Genomic DNA, 16,850 nt, shown 5'->3' on the forward strand with positions numbered 1-16,850 from the left:
ATTATCTTGAGAGAGACCAGAAAAAATTGCATTTAAGAAGAATAAATGAATCGGGTGGGACCTGATACTGTCAAACATGTTAAGCAACTCTAAATGGCATAAGCATCACTAAACCTAATTTGAAAATCCACCCTCCATGCTCTACTTCACTCACTGAGATATTTTCTGCCTATTTCCTGCCCGTCTTTCCTGCAAAACATGTCATCTAAGTTCCTACTCATTCCATCAATGTACACACTGAGAATAAGGGGGAAAAATTAATATAAGATACAGAACATGGAAACTCCCTACTGGCTATTGAAGCTTTCTGAACTAATAATTATCAATGCAGTTGCTATCCAAATGACTTTTCTGGTGGGTTTGACAACATGGATGGTCTCACAGCCATCAGCAGCTTGCCTATTTTTCTCATCTCTACAACCTTCTTATGAGAGTTGGAGTGCAATGATGGAACAAATGTAGGACTTGCAGCCGGACGATACTCTGGGAGGAGGCGGCCAGACCGGTAGCGAACTCCACATGCATTACAAAGGGTCTTTGGTCCCATCGGCCCCGCTCTCCATTGTGGAGTTTTTGTAACTTCACAGTGCATACATCTCCTAACAATAATAGGCTGTTGGGAGGTGGATTTATTGATCTCAGTGGAACCTGAAAGCAATGTCAGGTTCTTTTTCTTCTTCTGTCTCTTTTTTGCAGGTTTGTCGGTAAGAAAGCTTTCTGATTCAGATTCAGAACCAACCAGAGAATTAGATCCTCTTGAGGTAGAGGAGGTGGAGGATAAGAAAGACACTGCAAACTGCAGGTTAAACGTAGATGCTCGTCTGCGGTTGCTTCGACTGCGCTTCACCAGGAAACTGAGTTTAGGGTTAACAGGTGTGGCATTTGCAGCTGAGCAAGAGCTACTGCTTTCAAGTACAGATACTGGACTGGAGGTCTGGAACCGGATTGAACCTTTGATATCGGCAGCCTCGCTGTGTAGGGTAATGCTTCTGCTGGAGGATGCTTTGGTAGTGCTTGATTGCTGGTTTAGCTGAGAGGATCCATCACACTAGATACAAAAGGGAAAAATTCAGCAAAAAGTCAGATACAACGTTAAGCAAGACTTTAGTCTTATCTCCTTGACTCCTGTAAAATAAAATAAAGGTAAAAATAAATAACAAAAACAAAGCCTCCCTAAGGATTAGTTATTCATCTTTATGGTACTCGTATTAGGATTCAATTGAAAATGGTAACAAAGAAGACCGGCATCCAATTCAGAATTATCAGCTACAACAATAGCATAAATCTCTTATAAAAGTTACCATAAAAAGAGCCACTCTGCTATTGAACATCAATCAGAGAGTCATAATCCACATCGGTCCCCATTTATTGGCAAGGCAAACCAAGCACCGATTGGGCCTGTTTGGACCAACAGCTGTACCAGTGTAACAGCATGTGGTGCAAGCGTGCACATAATATGCCCCCTGTTCTTATGGTATCAACAGCACAAAATACAATGCAATCTATTGGTTTATAAAAAGTATAATCTCTGATTATTGTCTCAATCTCTTGAACCATTTCCACTTATGGCTCTTTGCCACACTAAATAACCAGCTTTCGCCAATGCTCTGTCAAGAGCATCCTTCAAAGAAGAATTTGGTCAATAAAGAACAGAATGTGCAAGTAGTCTCAGGGGTTGAGAAACAATGCATATCTTAGAAACAAAGTCACTTCCATAACATTGCTTTTTAATGAAGTAGGAACGAAAGGCCATCATATTGCTATAATGGTTGCTTTCTTAAAAGCACACTTTGAAAGTGCACATGCAGTCATTCGCTCAACAAAGTATTTGGCATGTCAACACGCACAAGGTAGATTATACACTCCAGCCCAAACTTAATAGACACCCATAGAACTTTAATCCAAAGGACAGTAAATTTTCAGGATATTCCCATGCCATGAATGATACGAAATGAGTCTCCTAGTAATAAGCTCTCCAGCAAGTAGAATGGGTTATTAATTCAACAGAGACACATAAAGAGCTTGCATATCCAATTTTCAACCACTATTTTGTAATTATGTGTTTACATAAAAATCAATGGGCTATTAGTCCTTTAAATATAATACTTTATATTGACTCTAAAGACTTTAACTATAGAACACTATTTGGACCAGGAGAAGAATTCCAATGATAAATTGGCACCTATACACGAATCAAAATCACCCACTTCCAAATAACTACTAAATTCATAAATATGTATATTAGTCATCACTAGGGTAAGGGTAAACAAGGGGAACTCACTGAAACAGTATGATTTTTGGCCAAACTATCATTGAAAAAATCGCCATAAAATCCGGAAGACAAACCGGCCAAAACATTAGCAGGCGGTGGCTCTAAGTTTTGGAAGTTACAATCCCACTCTTCACCATCACCATCATCACCACCACCACCACCACCACCATTGTTCTCTTCCACGTCATCAAGAGGCAAATGAAAATCTTTTGTAACACCTTCTCCGCCACTACCACCACCATCAGTCCCTTCATCACTTTCCAATGGGAAATCCAAGTACTTTATCACGTCATCAAAAAAATCATCGCTGACCCCATCGAAGCTTTTGTCAAACCAAGAATTATTCATATTTTCTTTTCTTATTTTTCACTTTTCTTAATCTTTCTGTTCACAAAATAGAAGAGAAAAAGTCAATTACTACTATTATACAATAACAACACACCTTTAATTTACGCATTTATAGCATTAAACCCAAGTGGAAAAATCAATTAAACTAGTAAAGAGTTCATTATCCCATTTGGAAATTACCTTATCTAGCTAAAATTATGATTTTTTTTTTTTACAAAGTAGTAATATATCGAGCAATAACTTCTTTATCTTATAAAAAAAAAATCAAAATTTGAAGCACTTAATGACTAAATTAAAATTTTAGGCAATAACAATAATAATATTAATAATAGTATTAATAATAAAGTGTCCAATTTAGGTGAATTTTATAAATGGAAAAAAAAAGCCTAGTAGGTTTGGAGTATGCGTTAGCTCATCATTTTAGCATAAAAATTAACAAAAAATACCAGTTATTAAAAATAAAATATTAACACTAGTAATAGAAGCTCAAAAATAATGGCAAAACGTTTCAAGAACTTTTTTTTTCAAGAGCTTGTATGGGTACAAGGAAAATAGAAATGTAACGAAAAAGAAAGTTTAAATATTAGTGAATAATTACAAAGAAAAGTGCTTTGGTGCAGTTTTCTCCCTTTATTTCTGAGTAACCAAACAGAAAGCAAATAAATGCAGAAGAGAAAGTGAAAAATGCAATAAATGCCAACATTTAAAATAAAAATTTTTTAACAAAGAAATAGGATAATGCAAAGAGAGAAAACCTGGGTTCAAGGAGAAGATAGAAGGAGAGGCATTGTTTGGATCAGAGGAAATGAGGAAGATAAATAAGAGAGAAAAGAGTGTCTCTTTGTGTTAGGGATTTTGTGAAAAGAAAGAGAGAGTAAAGGTTAATATGAGGAGGCGCACATGGAGGTGGCTATGGGGTTTCCCTTTTAATCACCGCTCATCTGTCAGCAAAGATTAAATTTTGGAAATGTTATTAACACCAACTCTTTTAATAAATTTCATATTAATAGCATTTAGTAAGGAGGCAGGGAAAATAAAAAGAAAATGATTAAATGGGTTTTTAAAATTGAAATTTTCAAGTGGGAATAATTTGGGGGATTTGAAAGGAAAGATGGGTGTTGGGGTAGAATTAAAAGATTGAAGAGATGACTGAGGGGATGGAGGAGGAGAATGAGAAATCATTGTCTTTTTGGTATTGCAATTTGGCTCCCAATTATTTTTTTGAAGCTTCCCACATGCTGTGGTCCCTCACCCTTCCTGTTATTTTCTTTCATTTTCTTGCTTTTTTTTTTTTATTTTGCTTTTGGTTTTTAAATTTTTGATAGATTTGATAATTTGTATTATCGTATTATATAAAATATTATATTAATATTATGTTTTATATAAAAATTTTATATAATAATTTATATAATATAAAATATAATTTTTTAATTTTATTAAATATATTTATAATTTTTTTTTAAAATTTTAAATTATATTATTTTCGTATTATTTATTTATATAATTTTTATATCGTATTTTAAATTGATAAATTTACGCTACAATGTAAGTTTTTTTTTTTTTAAATTTAAGATTTTGATTTTCTTACTGTTTTTGTTTTGTATTTATCCATATTTATGTGAGTGGTAGATGATATTGTCAATGTATTTGATTGAGAATGATGGGTTAGGCACAATTTTTAGGTTTTTGTCATTTTTTTTTGCACTTCTTTGACTAAGGATTGAAGAAAAAATGTGTTTCGTCAAAAGGAAAGATATGATTTGTCCTTTAGAATAGGCTTGCAATTAGAGATTTTGGTGTTTTGAGAAAAACAAAGAGGATTAAACATCTACTAAAATAGGAAATAAGGGATGCGTTACTTACCTTCTTTATGTAGCTGAAAACAACTAAAGCTTTTCAATATCATTTGCAAGTTTAGTATATTTGCAAAAGGTAAGTGAATCCTTTTTCTTCATTGTTGCTATTTGTTCCCCTACAATAGTAATCCGGATAGGGATGAACTTTTGGCATGGTGATCAACATTTATCATGAAGAAAGAAAAAGTTTACCAAATGAAGTGAAATAAGCGTTGACGGTCCCATAACTTCATTTGATTACGTTTAGCACTTAAATACCAATGTTTTTTGGTCACATATCTATATATAAATTCCATCTTTCTGAAACCGACCACATGCCAAATTGCCAATCAGGGGTGGGCCTCTTTGCAAGCCAGGATTCTAGTGGTTCTGAATTTCACAAAATTATTATAGGTAAACCATCAACTATACCTTATTACATTAGACCTTGACCACAATGAAAGGGAACCCTTTCACTCGCTTTCGAAAGCCGAAAATTTTAGGTCAAAAGTCTCAAACTCTAACTATTAGATCCAAAGAGGACCTTTAAATTTTGTTGCACTTCAAAGTTCCATCCCAAATGCAAAGTGTTGATGGAACTAAATTTTGACCCAGCTTTGCTAATGGCATCTATCAATTCTTCCCCCTTTAGCAGCAGCCCCCTCGTAAAAAACGAAATGCCAAAATCGTGCCAAAACCTACCCACTTTGGTGGGGGACCCTATCAATACGCCAAAGATATTAGTCAAATTTAGGGGTGAAAAGAAATAAAAAAATTAATATAAAATCATAATATTTGATCGATTCGAGTTTTTTTTATTTGATGTAGATCAATATTAGATATTAAATATATATATTAAATTTTAAATTAAAATATAAAAAATTTAAAAAAAAATTCACTGACTCATAGACATTTTATGAAAATTTAAATTTAACTCAAGTAACTCATTGGCACTATATTTAAAAAAGAAAATACAGCAACAAATTACAAAAATCTAATAAATGGGAAATTTGAATACACAAATTAATTGTGTCATCTATACAAAAGGTTGTTTTCCATTTCAATGATATGATTCATATCTACAGTCTATAGCACCAAATGTTGCTGCTGTAGGTAGATATGCCCATTTGATTGAATAAAAGAATCGAAACTTTTTTTTGTTGCAAGCAGCAATGCCATATGCAATGCTATGATTTTGCTATTCTTCATCAACCAAAGCTTCTCAGCCAGCCTAGCAAGTAAACATCAGAATGAGAATTAATCATACTTTTAATGGAACAGATTTTGCTGCATCCAGATGGTTCAGGCGGCAAGTCCCAAGAAGATACTCCGGGAGCTCCTCTTCTGTATTTGCCTGTATACAAGAAAATCCACATTTATTTAGACCGCTGAAACATTGTTTACGAGATATTTGCATTTTCATTTCCGTCTTAGTTTTGGTTAGTGTGTTGTTTTACCTGTATCAGAAATGCCATTTCGATAACCAGATTGTTGAGGTAACCAAGCACAAGACTGACCACACCTCTTGCCACTGTCGATGACCCAATGTCAATCCCAAGCTGAAATGACGATTGCAATATTTCAGTATGCTATGTCATTAAAAAAATTTCTCATGCCTTTTACAATTAGTAAGTGATATGGCTCTCCCATTTGCTTCCGAAGAGAAATTGTCTATATATATATACACTTGCATGTGGGTGTATGGATCCACAGAAATATACGCATAGTTCATATAATTTTACCTCCAAGTAGTTCTTCCCATGGAAATAATTGATTTCCAGAGCTTGGCCAATGAGACAAGCTTTCTTCCCAACACTCTGTTTGACTATCCACGATCCCTAACAAACCAAAGCCAAATGTCAGAACCCTTTGCTTTATATGATGTGAAATAGAGTTTTTATACAGCATAAAACTAGCATAACTTCATGGTAAAAGAATGCATGCAATTACTTTTTTCTTCATAGGTCACAAGACCTGGGAAGACAGCTCAGAAACTTTTTACGGATTTCTTACAAAGCAAATCTTCAAAGCAGTAATAAGTCATAACCTAAGTGATCCGACAAAAGAAAGGAGTCTAACCTAAGTGAGAAAAATTCGTTTTTCTAGATAAAGAAGACATGCACAGATAATTTGGAAAAAGTAATTTCGTTGTAAGACCTTGATTCATTAAAAGCACCAAGTACAAATATAAATGTTTCTCCTCTTCTGCTTAAATAGAGTTAAATATAAGCTTGATCATTTGGTTTTAAGTTTCTTATTAAATGCACTAGTGAGTTCACTTCCATGCAAGAATATCAAAAGATTCTCAATCTCAACTCCAAAATGCTGCATGCACCAACCTTTGATATGTATGGAATGAGCTTAAACCTTGAATTTCTATATGCATCATCACCATTGACGAAGTTCTGTAGCAAGGGTGAATCTTCCACAGGAGTATTCATCATATAATATAGCGCTAGAGTATATGTTGTTGAACCTGGCACCTGTTTTACAGTAAATGATTGATTATTTTAAATGCTTAAGAACAGATGAAAGTGTAGATAGAAATACAGCTTGACAGAATTAAGTGTAAGCAAAAGAGCAAAGTACCTGTATGTTTACAATGAAGAAAAACTGTGTCCTCCCCTGAGCAGCATATTTCTGCAGATTAACCCTTGTGTAAATATTTTTTCAATTTACAAGCAACATATATCAAATGCAACAAGTAGAGTTGAGCTTATAGGTGACTCATCAGCAATGACCTCAAAATCTCAATTAACAAAAAGAATTGATATATATATTAAAGAAAAACCTGAACAATGCCCCCAGGGCGCCCTCCTAGATCATCTTCTCGTTTGTCAGATCTTAGCCAATCTGCAGCAACCATTTGCATCAATGTGCCCTTTGCCTTAAACTGGAAGAAAACAAGAGTAAGGATATAACTTTCAACTGGAAGTCGAAATCTAATTTAGGAAAACTAAAAATGGGCCTGCACAGATAGAAAGCCAAAGTGAATTCAATGGGGATATCCAGGACTACAAAATTCTAGCAGCTGATAACCATATGATATCTACAAGACCCTATAATTGGCTATATCCAAAACATGCGAGGCAAACATGGACAGACATGCATAGTTTAGAGATCATCAGGGAGAAATGCCAGTTCACTGCAAGATCATGCAATAAGACATACAATGAACCATCATAGAACACACCAGCTGAACTTTTCTCATATACTTTAGCTTTATCCTTAGTGATACAGTGTTCTTCATACCTTCTTACAGTCTTCTAAATAATTCTCCCCACGAATTAAAAATGTGGAGGGTTCTGCTGCTGTCCAACTGCAAGGCAATGTACATGTTGGATCCTTGGGAAGAGTGTTTCCATAGAAGCAACATATGCCATCTTCCCTCATCACGTCTTTTAAGTCCACATAGCCCCTCTTCTGGACTGCAACATAGGAAAATTTTAAGCTGTAAGCGATTTATCTTTCTACAACTTCCTTTGAAAAAGAAAAATCTTTGTTGCCATAAATTTAGAAGTTAAGGTGAATGTTGATCATCCAAAAAGGAACCACCTGCAAGATCATGTATCTTTTTCGCAAAAACAGAAGCAGTTGATAACTTTGGATGGTGTGTATCCTGCAAAATTTTCAGTCATACAGATGTCAAGTGAGAAAATCAGAGCAAAACAAGATACACAACTTTTTATAGCCTCATTTAATGCTACAGAAACAGTAATTCAGCCACAAGAAATGAAATACAAAAATGGAGAAACTCTATAGTGAGGCACATCCTCTATGCGATATGAAGCACCATTACCTGCAAAGTCATTTGCATGTAAAAAACAATGATAACTACTTTGACATGTACCTGAGAGTATACTTCAGGACCAAAATCAGAAGTCCACCCATCTTCTGATTGATCATCGTCTGTTGGTTCTGGAACATCAAAAAATTCATCAGCAGCATCATTAAGACCTACCAGGCTCGAGTGTTCTGAAGGTGCCCTTTCCATTCCTTCACTCATACTTTCCTTAATTTTCCCAGCCTCTATCTGTGTACACATATCAACTATGCCGTCCTCTTCACTCTGATGCAACCTTACACTCCGTATAAACTCTCCACACAAAAGATCAGCGGAAGGATATTTTCCTTGTTTTGCTTTGAATAACTCTCTTAATGCTGCAAGTACATGACAAAAATTCCTACCAATTTAATGCTTCAAATGATCACACAAAGTTATAACACAGACACACACACATACAAACAATATATGACAGATAGATAAGATTAAATCAGAAGATGAGGTTAAGGGTGATTGATCACACAAAGTTATAACACAATATATGACTACCAGCAACTCTCTCAAGCATCCGAATTGTGATAGATCGGGCTGCAGAAGTCCGAAGATAAGATTTCCAGGATTTCCAATCAATTGCAAGCATGTGTTTTAAAACTGAGTGTTTTCCTTCATTCAATGGAGATATTACATATCCACCACCTGCAAGTAAATGCCAAACGTTAACCTAGTAGATTAACTTTTGATTTTGCTGTTTTTAAATATGAATCACATCCTCTTTCCTTAAAAAAAGTGCACATCATATGCCACAACCACAATTTTCTATGTGGTACACAAGTACAAATAAAATTGATCAAATAAAAAAAAAGAAATGGAATAATATAAGCAGTATTCACACTGAGAAGCTAAATGTGCTTCAATATACAAATACGCACAAAAACCAGTATAAGTGCATGCGATCATGGACAAATAAGATACTAAGGAGATAAGATGCTTGTATCCTAAATTTAGACTGAAAACAGATCATGCATCTTATAATATGTTTATTTATGTATAACAGCAGAATATAAAGAACTTGGAAAGATGAAGAAAGTTCTCTTTTACTTATATATTTCAAGCATACATTACTTTTAAGGCAGGCACGGACATAGCTTTTCTGTGAGGGGCACTTCTTGTGAAACACCGAGTGGTAGAGAATAACTGTGATAATATCAACCAAAATAAGTTATTTTGCAATTCAACTGGATCTTTTCTGACTTCTGAATAAAACTTTTAAGAATTTCCTCAAAGCTATTACTACCATATGTTCCATCATCTTCTCTTCTCCAATAGCGCTGCAACAAGAGATCCCTCCTTTTCATCCCCCTGCAAATATGGTTAGTTAGTGAAAATAAATAAACAGAAACCTCTGTCTTGCAAAACATAATGACTAAATCAAAAGATTGGATCTGACCAAGGTAACCAATCACTATAGAGCTGCTTGTGTATAATATCATTATGACCATCAAGATGTTCAACCACACTACCCTTGTAGAAACAGAAGTCCCACCTGCAAGACAATTTGCAAAGTTACCCTTAGTTTTAGAGAAAGAAAATAAAACATTTCAGAAAAAACAAAATACATTGCTAGATGAATAGAATTCTAATTTTTGCACAACTTGAGGACGGACTATAGAGCACCAAAGCAATAAGGGAACCAAAAAAGATGTCAAATCTATCCATAGTATCGCTCCTCAGAATGTAAATTTCTTCTTATGGTTTTTGTGTAGCTGCTAAACTATAGTTTATTAAAAGTTTCTAGATAGATTCAAAGTTCACATTAACAAGGACAAAGATTACATGGTTTCTATTTCTATCATGCATCAAACTTAAGTTCACATTTCTACTCCATTACAACTTCAGCAGGACATAAGCTCCAACGGCACACAAAATATTGTCCAATGAGAAAATAACAATCACAATGAGGTCTGTTCCAATGAATCACAATGCTAGATTTACTACAATTACTAATATGCATAGAATTAAAGTACCACTTGAGATTGAAATCAAGCCATGCCTCTTGCACTAAGAGCTTTATTTTAAGAAAAATACAGAGTAATTGGCAGCTTACTCTGATCTTGAGGGTTCAAGAGACATAAGTGTCTGGAAAATGGCTTCTGAAGTTCCATCTACGACACCCACAGCCATGATTGCAGGATGATCGTCCCACTGCCAAGGGAGAGAGGAGTAGAAAAGTCAAAATGCAATTGCATGAAAATCATTAACTGATGAATCAAAAGCTACCAACCTTTCCACGAGAATCCCTATCTTTAGCTTCTCTAAACAGTCTAAGACCTGCATCGCACTAATGGTTTTAGAAAAACAACTATTGCTATCTCAAAAACCACAAATATTTGTTTTGTACTTACCGTTCTGACAGCCAAAGATTGTCCAATGTGATGGTGCTATAACATCAGATGTCACACTGTCCATCTTTGTGGATGAATAAAGGGTCCAGTCAATAGAATTATTCTGATTTGCACTGCTGGAACCACACGATCTGCATGCATGGAGCAGTCTAAGAAACTGATATATAGTAATGGGGTAAAAATATGAGAGAATACTCAATAATAAAACAAGCATCATTTCCTGTCACATTCATCATCACTAAATATTCCAAACAAATCCAATTTAAGTTTTTCAAGCAATCTGCTCTGAACTCAAATGGTTTGCAAACATAGGTGAACAAACAAATAAAAAGCCAGAAGTTAAATGTATATTGAATAGCAATCCTAGATGGTAACTCATTATACACCTGAAGGACTGCCATCTGCTCTTTGAACAAGCAACACCATTTCCAGGGCATGGACCACCCTGCAAATATACAATCAAGTCTCAGTCTCATCTCATCTTATTCCATAAATTTATGATGTGAATTGACAAGAGGAAGCAGTTCAGCACCTTTAAAGCTGCTTCCTGAAAGGAATGAATCCATCTTGCTGCTTCTTCAGGACTGCTAGCCCCTAGCTATAAAATTTAGATTCCATATCTCATACATGAAGATTTGAGTGTCATACGTATTTACTAACAATCATTTTGCGTAATATTTGCCTCACCTTAAGTTGATCATTGTGATTAGAAGTATTATAAAGGGTGAATATGAAGAATACCTAGAAGTCAAACAAAGAACTGTCATCACAAAGGGTCCAAAGATATGAATCAATCAGTAAACATAAACCAGAAAATTTACCACAGTCCAAGAAAAACATAATATAATTCATGTACTTTTCTGTGAATGCTCTCCCTCCCGTTGTCTGTAACTCGAATGCAGGAATCGATGACTGCACTTTTACCAGGTTCCTGAAAGGCAAATCGGGGTTTAGCTCTTATGCCCAATAAACTTCTCAAACCCATCAAATAAACAGTTTGCAACTGTGAAACTATAAGCAAAAGAACATTAACTCAAAATGAATATGAGCCAAAATACAATCTTAGCATCCCCATTTATGCATTCATCAAATTATAAACGCTATACTTTCACAAAACTGAAAATGAACAGAAACAGCAAGAAACAGAGGTACCAGATAGCCTGATCATTGGGCAATCTTCCCAGGCAGCTAAGCCACTTCCCACTAAAGGGAAGACGCGGCCACATCACCTTTTATAATATAATTATGCTTAAAAAGGAGCTAACGATTTGCTTGGCTTATGATTATAGTCAAATCAACTCAAATTTCAATAAACTAAAGATTAAAGATTGCAAAAACTTTGACAGAAAGTTGACGGTAGAAATCTCCATATTTACCTATAAACAGTTATATCTCTAACCAAAAAAATCAAAGCATCAGCAAAATCTGAACGACTTTTCCATTGAAAGAAACAATTCAAAAAAAAAAGAAAAACAAAAAGGTAAAAAGAGCAAAAACGTCAATCATGTTCTCTCTCTCTCCCTATCAAAGTACTCATACAGTCATACTCTACCTAAAATGATAAAATTTATATGAAATTTTTTAACTGACGTTTTGTAAAAAAAATTTTAAAAAAATAATTTAATAAAAACTTCCATAAAAAATTGAAATCGATATATTAATAAATTTAATGTAAAAATTAATAATATATAAAAATATTATTAAAATTATTATTTATAATTTAAATTTGATCAATAATTATTCAATGATAAAAATTTTACTACTATTTTTACTAAAAATATTTATCTAAAAATATATATAAAATTTTATTAAATTTTTTTCAAATTTTATATATTTATTTATGCACCGAAATCTTTTCATATATCGATTCTGATTTTTAATCTTAAATTTTATTTAATCTTTTCTAATAAGTAATTTCACGAACTCGTCTAAGTCTTTTCCCTACCTGAAAATGCGTTTGGCATGAAATTGTTAAGCATATTCAAATAATCATGATTAAGCAACTAAAATCATTATTAAATAAAAAATAAAAATTATAATAAAAAAATAAAAAATCATTACTGTTAAAAATTAGTTATTCACTTATACAGCAGCGAAACCGATTGATCAAAAACTTAAACAGAAAAAAAAAAAAAAAAAACCAAAAAGACAATGATATTAAATTTTAATGCTATTATTTCTTTAGAATATTCGTTAAATGAGTAACGAAACTTACAAGATAAGCTTCTGAACAAACAAAAAAGAAAAAACGAAATATCACTTAAAAAGAATGTAAGGAAGAGACCTGTGGATTGGAAATGGGCATGGATTTGAAGCTCTTAAGAAGATGATCTTCAAGAACAAAGTAACGTTTCCTTGAGTACTGTAATCCAATCCGATTCGAACGAATTATATGTAACCATCCTTCCATTTTCAGTTCTCCGCTCTGCGAACCAGCCATTTTTCCTTACCTTTTGAAAGGAAAGAGAACAGTTCTTTGCCAAACAGAGACTCAAAAAAACGCTATGGAGATGAGAATCAATATATATATATATATATATATTATTGCTTTTGGAGCGGTGAAATTAGCGAAACTCTTATTCTTTGGAGTTTCAGTTACCAAAAAAAAAAAAAAAACTCTCTCGATTTCTCTCTCTCTTTGGCTCTGCTTTGTTAAAGAAAACTGAAACGGTGGAAGGCTTATAGAGACAAAGATTGCCAGGCGAATATTGAATGGTTAAAATTACTTTATCACCCTTTTGTCCTTTTATTTAAGTTAAAAAAGTACGCAAAACTTATGCAACCAATCATGGACTTCCCCTTTATGTTTTTGTTTATTTAATTATTAAATAAACAATTTTATATTTTATTGAGGAAAATTATCTAATTGTAAGTAAAAAATGAAAAGTTGATTTTTTTTCCTTGTAAAATAAGCAACAACAAAATTCAGAGATCGTTGAGATGCTTGCAACGAACTTTGACTTGAAAATAATCGTATAAGTATGTTTTAAGTATCCCTCCGTAATGTATTGGTATAAGCTTTATATTCCATTCGTCTTAAAATATTTAAATTGTATTAATTTTTATGAAATTAAAAGAAATTTTAATTTTAATATATTTAATATTAAAATTAATTTTTATAATTTTTAATATTAAAAAATTAAAAGAAATCATGAAATATAATTTTAAAATATTCCAAAAAAACATTGATAAAAAAGGAGATAAAAAGAGTATCTAATTATGTAAGCAAATTAACAAGGGCATTAAATTTTACAATGTTTTTTTTTATTGATATAATATATTTAAAATTTTATTTTTGAAATATTCGTAGTAAATATTAAACTTTATAGATAAGAAAAAATTGTCTAAATTATAAAAAAAAAATCTTCCATTTTGCATTTTTTATACATATTTTCAATGAATTAAAAATTAGACTAAATTATTAGATTGATTGAACCGAAAATTTAAAATTTATTTATTTAATTTTCTATCTGATTATTAAAATATTATGTATTTTTTCAATCTGCAAGGTAAATTAAAAAAATATTACTAGTACTTGTAGTACTAGTACTTAAAACATTCTTGATTATTTTTTGAGTTAGGCAAGAGGGAGAGTGAGGAAAAATGGAAGTGTAATACTCAATTTTATATCACGATAATACAAAAATTTATTAGAATATCTATATAGATATAAATTTAAAATTAGTAAATATTTTTTATGAGATAAAATTATAAAATTTTTGAGTTAAAATAAATAATATTTTATAAATTGAGTATGGATCTCGATCAATAATATCAAAGCGATCATCAGTCAAATAAAAGTTAAGTACTATATCGTATGAATTATTTTTAAAATTTTGCTAGAATTAAGTATTATACAATAAGAGTTATTTCTAAAATTTTAATATCTGATATGATTTTATGATTTTTATATGTATTGTGTTAGATTTATTTTACGTTTAGTGTGATTTAATGAATCTATGTATTTTATATTAAGCTTAACGAAAATATTAAATTTTAATAAATGAGTTTATAATATTTTAATCTCATATCAAAATAATTTAAAATATTATTATTATATATATAAAATTAAACTTAAATTTATAAAATATTTTTTGTAAAATAAAATTATAAAATTTTTGAGTTAAAGGAAATAATGGGTGAAGATCTCCACGAGGTGCTTGCAAATGGCAATGGTATGGTAAAGTTAACGGGAGTAGCCTAAAATATAATGTGAATGATAACATAATTAATTACAATTATTTTTGTTAAATATAATTGAAAAAAATTAAAACTAATATCCAAATTTTAAAAAGGGTTCCAAAAATTGAAAATTTAAAACCTTTTATCCTTTTATTATTTTAATTAATCTTCTTCTTGTTTATATGCTTTTAGAAGTACATATGCATTATTTATAAGATGCCCATTTTTTTTATTTTTAATTCAAAAAATGAAATTCAAGAAAAAAGAAAATAAAAGAAAATGTATTAAGCAATATTGACAGGTAACTTGGTGTTGTTCAGGGGAAAGCAACAGAAGGAATTTTTAAATTTGCTTATTTGTTTGACATTTTGTTTTGAATTAAATAGGTTTAAATGGAGAGCTTTTTCAGGTCAATATCTTATAGGGAAACTTTTTTCCTAGCCCCGTTGAATTATTGAATTAGTCCCGGTTGAATTTATTGTTTCGAATGGATTTATTTTATGAGTTTAAATTTGATGTCGTGATATTATTAATAAATCAAATGATATTATTTGATTAATTATTAAATATAAAATTTTAAAATTAATATATAAAATTAAATTTTTAAAATTTTTTTTCATAAGATAATATCATTTTTATTTATTAATAATGTATAAAATTTATGTATTAATAGCATACCAAATATAAATTTTTATTTTTCAACCAATAACACGTTATCTTGTGCACCATCAAAAGAAGAAAAAAATGTTGCTCACCAACAATCTGCCTTGTTGTCAAATTTTAATTTATAGATGTTAATTGAAATTTTATTTTAATTAATAAAATTTAAATGAGATTATTTTTTATTTTAATAAAAATTTAATTATTTATAAATAAATATTAAAAAATTATGATTTATTATAATAAAAAAAATATTTGAATGATTTTTAATTATAATTCAAGTAGTTTATTTTTTATATTTAAGTCAAAAAAATATTATTTATTAATGAAAAATTGAATGCTTTGTGTTACCCACTGGCTGCTGTGTCATACCTAATTATTATTAGGTACTATTAAAACTTTATAAAATTTTAGACGGCTCATGATATTTTATAATACAAATATATTGTATTAGTGTTAATTGCATTTAGTGTAGCATAGAACGTGTTGACGATTCCAACTGGGACTGAGTTATCCTACATCTGGTGAAGGCTCACTAGGGTTATACACTAATTTATTCTCGTCTCATGCCTTTGTCCTGCTAATTCGAACAACAAAGCCTCACTAGTCAATAAAACTAACATCATTATCATTATTGGTATCATCATAATCATCGACGCGCCGATAATTTAGTAGTATTGAATCAATTTTAAAATTATAAATTTCGAGTTTGAATTTAATTATTATTTAAAAAAATATATAAAAACTAATTTTATTAGTCTTTCAAAACACACTCAAGCAGTTAGAATTTTAAGATTTTAGAATTCAAATTTTAGAATAAATGAAATGAAATATGGTAGAAGTCAAGTTTGGCTCCAAAAGCTATTGGATCCTCAACTGCACAAATTTATAGTCCAATATCAATTGTAAATTAAAAAAAAAATAAGTCAATAAAAGTTAGGGTAAGTGGTTAAAATTTAAAATTTAGATGTAAAATATTTAAATTTGAATATTTATGATATTTTATTGATAAATGATTTATAAATTTAAAAAATTATAAAGATATATAAATCTTACTTATGGATTGGTGATAGAAATTTTTAGATTTCACAAAATTAAAAAACACATATAATTATATTTTATTAAAAATTAAAAAAATAAAAAAAATTAATTGAAAAACAGAGAGAAGTATCAGTTTATTAATCATGTTTATTAAGTTAAAATATAAAAAAATCGAGAAATATGAGCAGAAATATTATTTGATACAAGAAAAGCACAGAAATTGATGGTTGCATCACAGTGAGTGAAAAACGACTCCGTATCGTATTTTAGCAAAAAAACCACCACTACCGCTAGTAGTTCCTAACGTGTACGGTAAGTGCTTGTCC

At 31.1% G+C, this 16,850-nt stretch overlaps 2 protein-coding genes across 3 annotated transcripts; both read right to left on the reverse strand.

Annotated features, from left to right (window-relative positions):
* Positions 1-19: 19 nt before the first annotated feature.
* Positions 20-4,598, reverse strand: LOC111302197 (GATA transcription factor 11-like). 2 transcript variants are annotated; one of them, XM_022898135.2, is made up of 3 exons: positions 3,376-3,520; positions 2,282-2,656; positions 20-1,048 (listed from the first exon to the last, which is right to left on the reverse strand). In XM_022898135.2, exons 2-3 carry the CDS (start codon positions 2,618-2,620, stop codon positions 335-337), a joined length of 1,053 nt encoding a protein of 350 aa, XP_022753870.2. In that variant the 5' UTR covers positions 2,621-2,656; positions 3,376-3,520; the 3' UTR covers positions 20-334. The 2 variants fall into 2 exon arrangements, with proteins under 2 accessions (XP_022753870.2, XP_089601030.1); XM_089744904.1 differs by lacking the exon at positions 3,376-3,520 and adding an exon at positions 4,484-4,598 and having other exon boundaries at positions 199-1,048.
* An 829-nt stretch (positions 4,599-5,427) lies between these two features.
* Positions 5,428-13,292, reverse strand: LOC111301463 (protein ENHANCED DISEASE RESISTANCE 2-like). Its single transcript, XM_022897131.2, has 21 exons — positions 12,926-13,292; positions 11,498-11,572; positions 11,329-11,382; positions 11,174-11,239; positions 11,028-11,086; positions 10,642-10,772; positions 10,521-10,567; positions 10,344-10,441; positions 9,687-9,782; positions 9,534-9,598; positions 9,362-9,433; positions 8,789-8,935; positions 8,306-8,616; positions 8,011-8,074; positions 7,708-7,883; positions 7,247-7,348; positions 7,045-7,095; positions 6,795-6,938; positions 6,198-6,293; positions 5,913-6,014; positions 5,428-5,809 (listed from the first exon to the last, which is right to left on the reverse strand). Exons 1-21 carry the CDS (start codon positions 13,079-13,081, stop codon positions 5,717-5,719), a joined length of 2,205 nt encoding a protein of 734 aa, XP_022752866.2. The 5' UTR covers positions 13,082-13,292; the 3' UTR covers positions 5,428-5,716.
* Between the last annotated feature and the right edge of the window lie 3,558 nt (positions 13,293-16,850).

The sequence above is a fragment of the Durio zibethinus genome, chromosome 15 (assembly GCF_047325235.1).
Source record: "Durio zibethinus cultivar Kanyao isolate XHJ-2024 chromosome 15, ASM4732523v1, whole genome shotgun sequence".
Classification (NCBI taxonomy): Eukaryota; Viridiplantae; Streptophyta; class Magnoliopsida; order Malvales; family Malvaceae; genus Durio; species Durio zibethinus.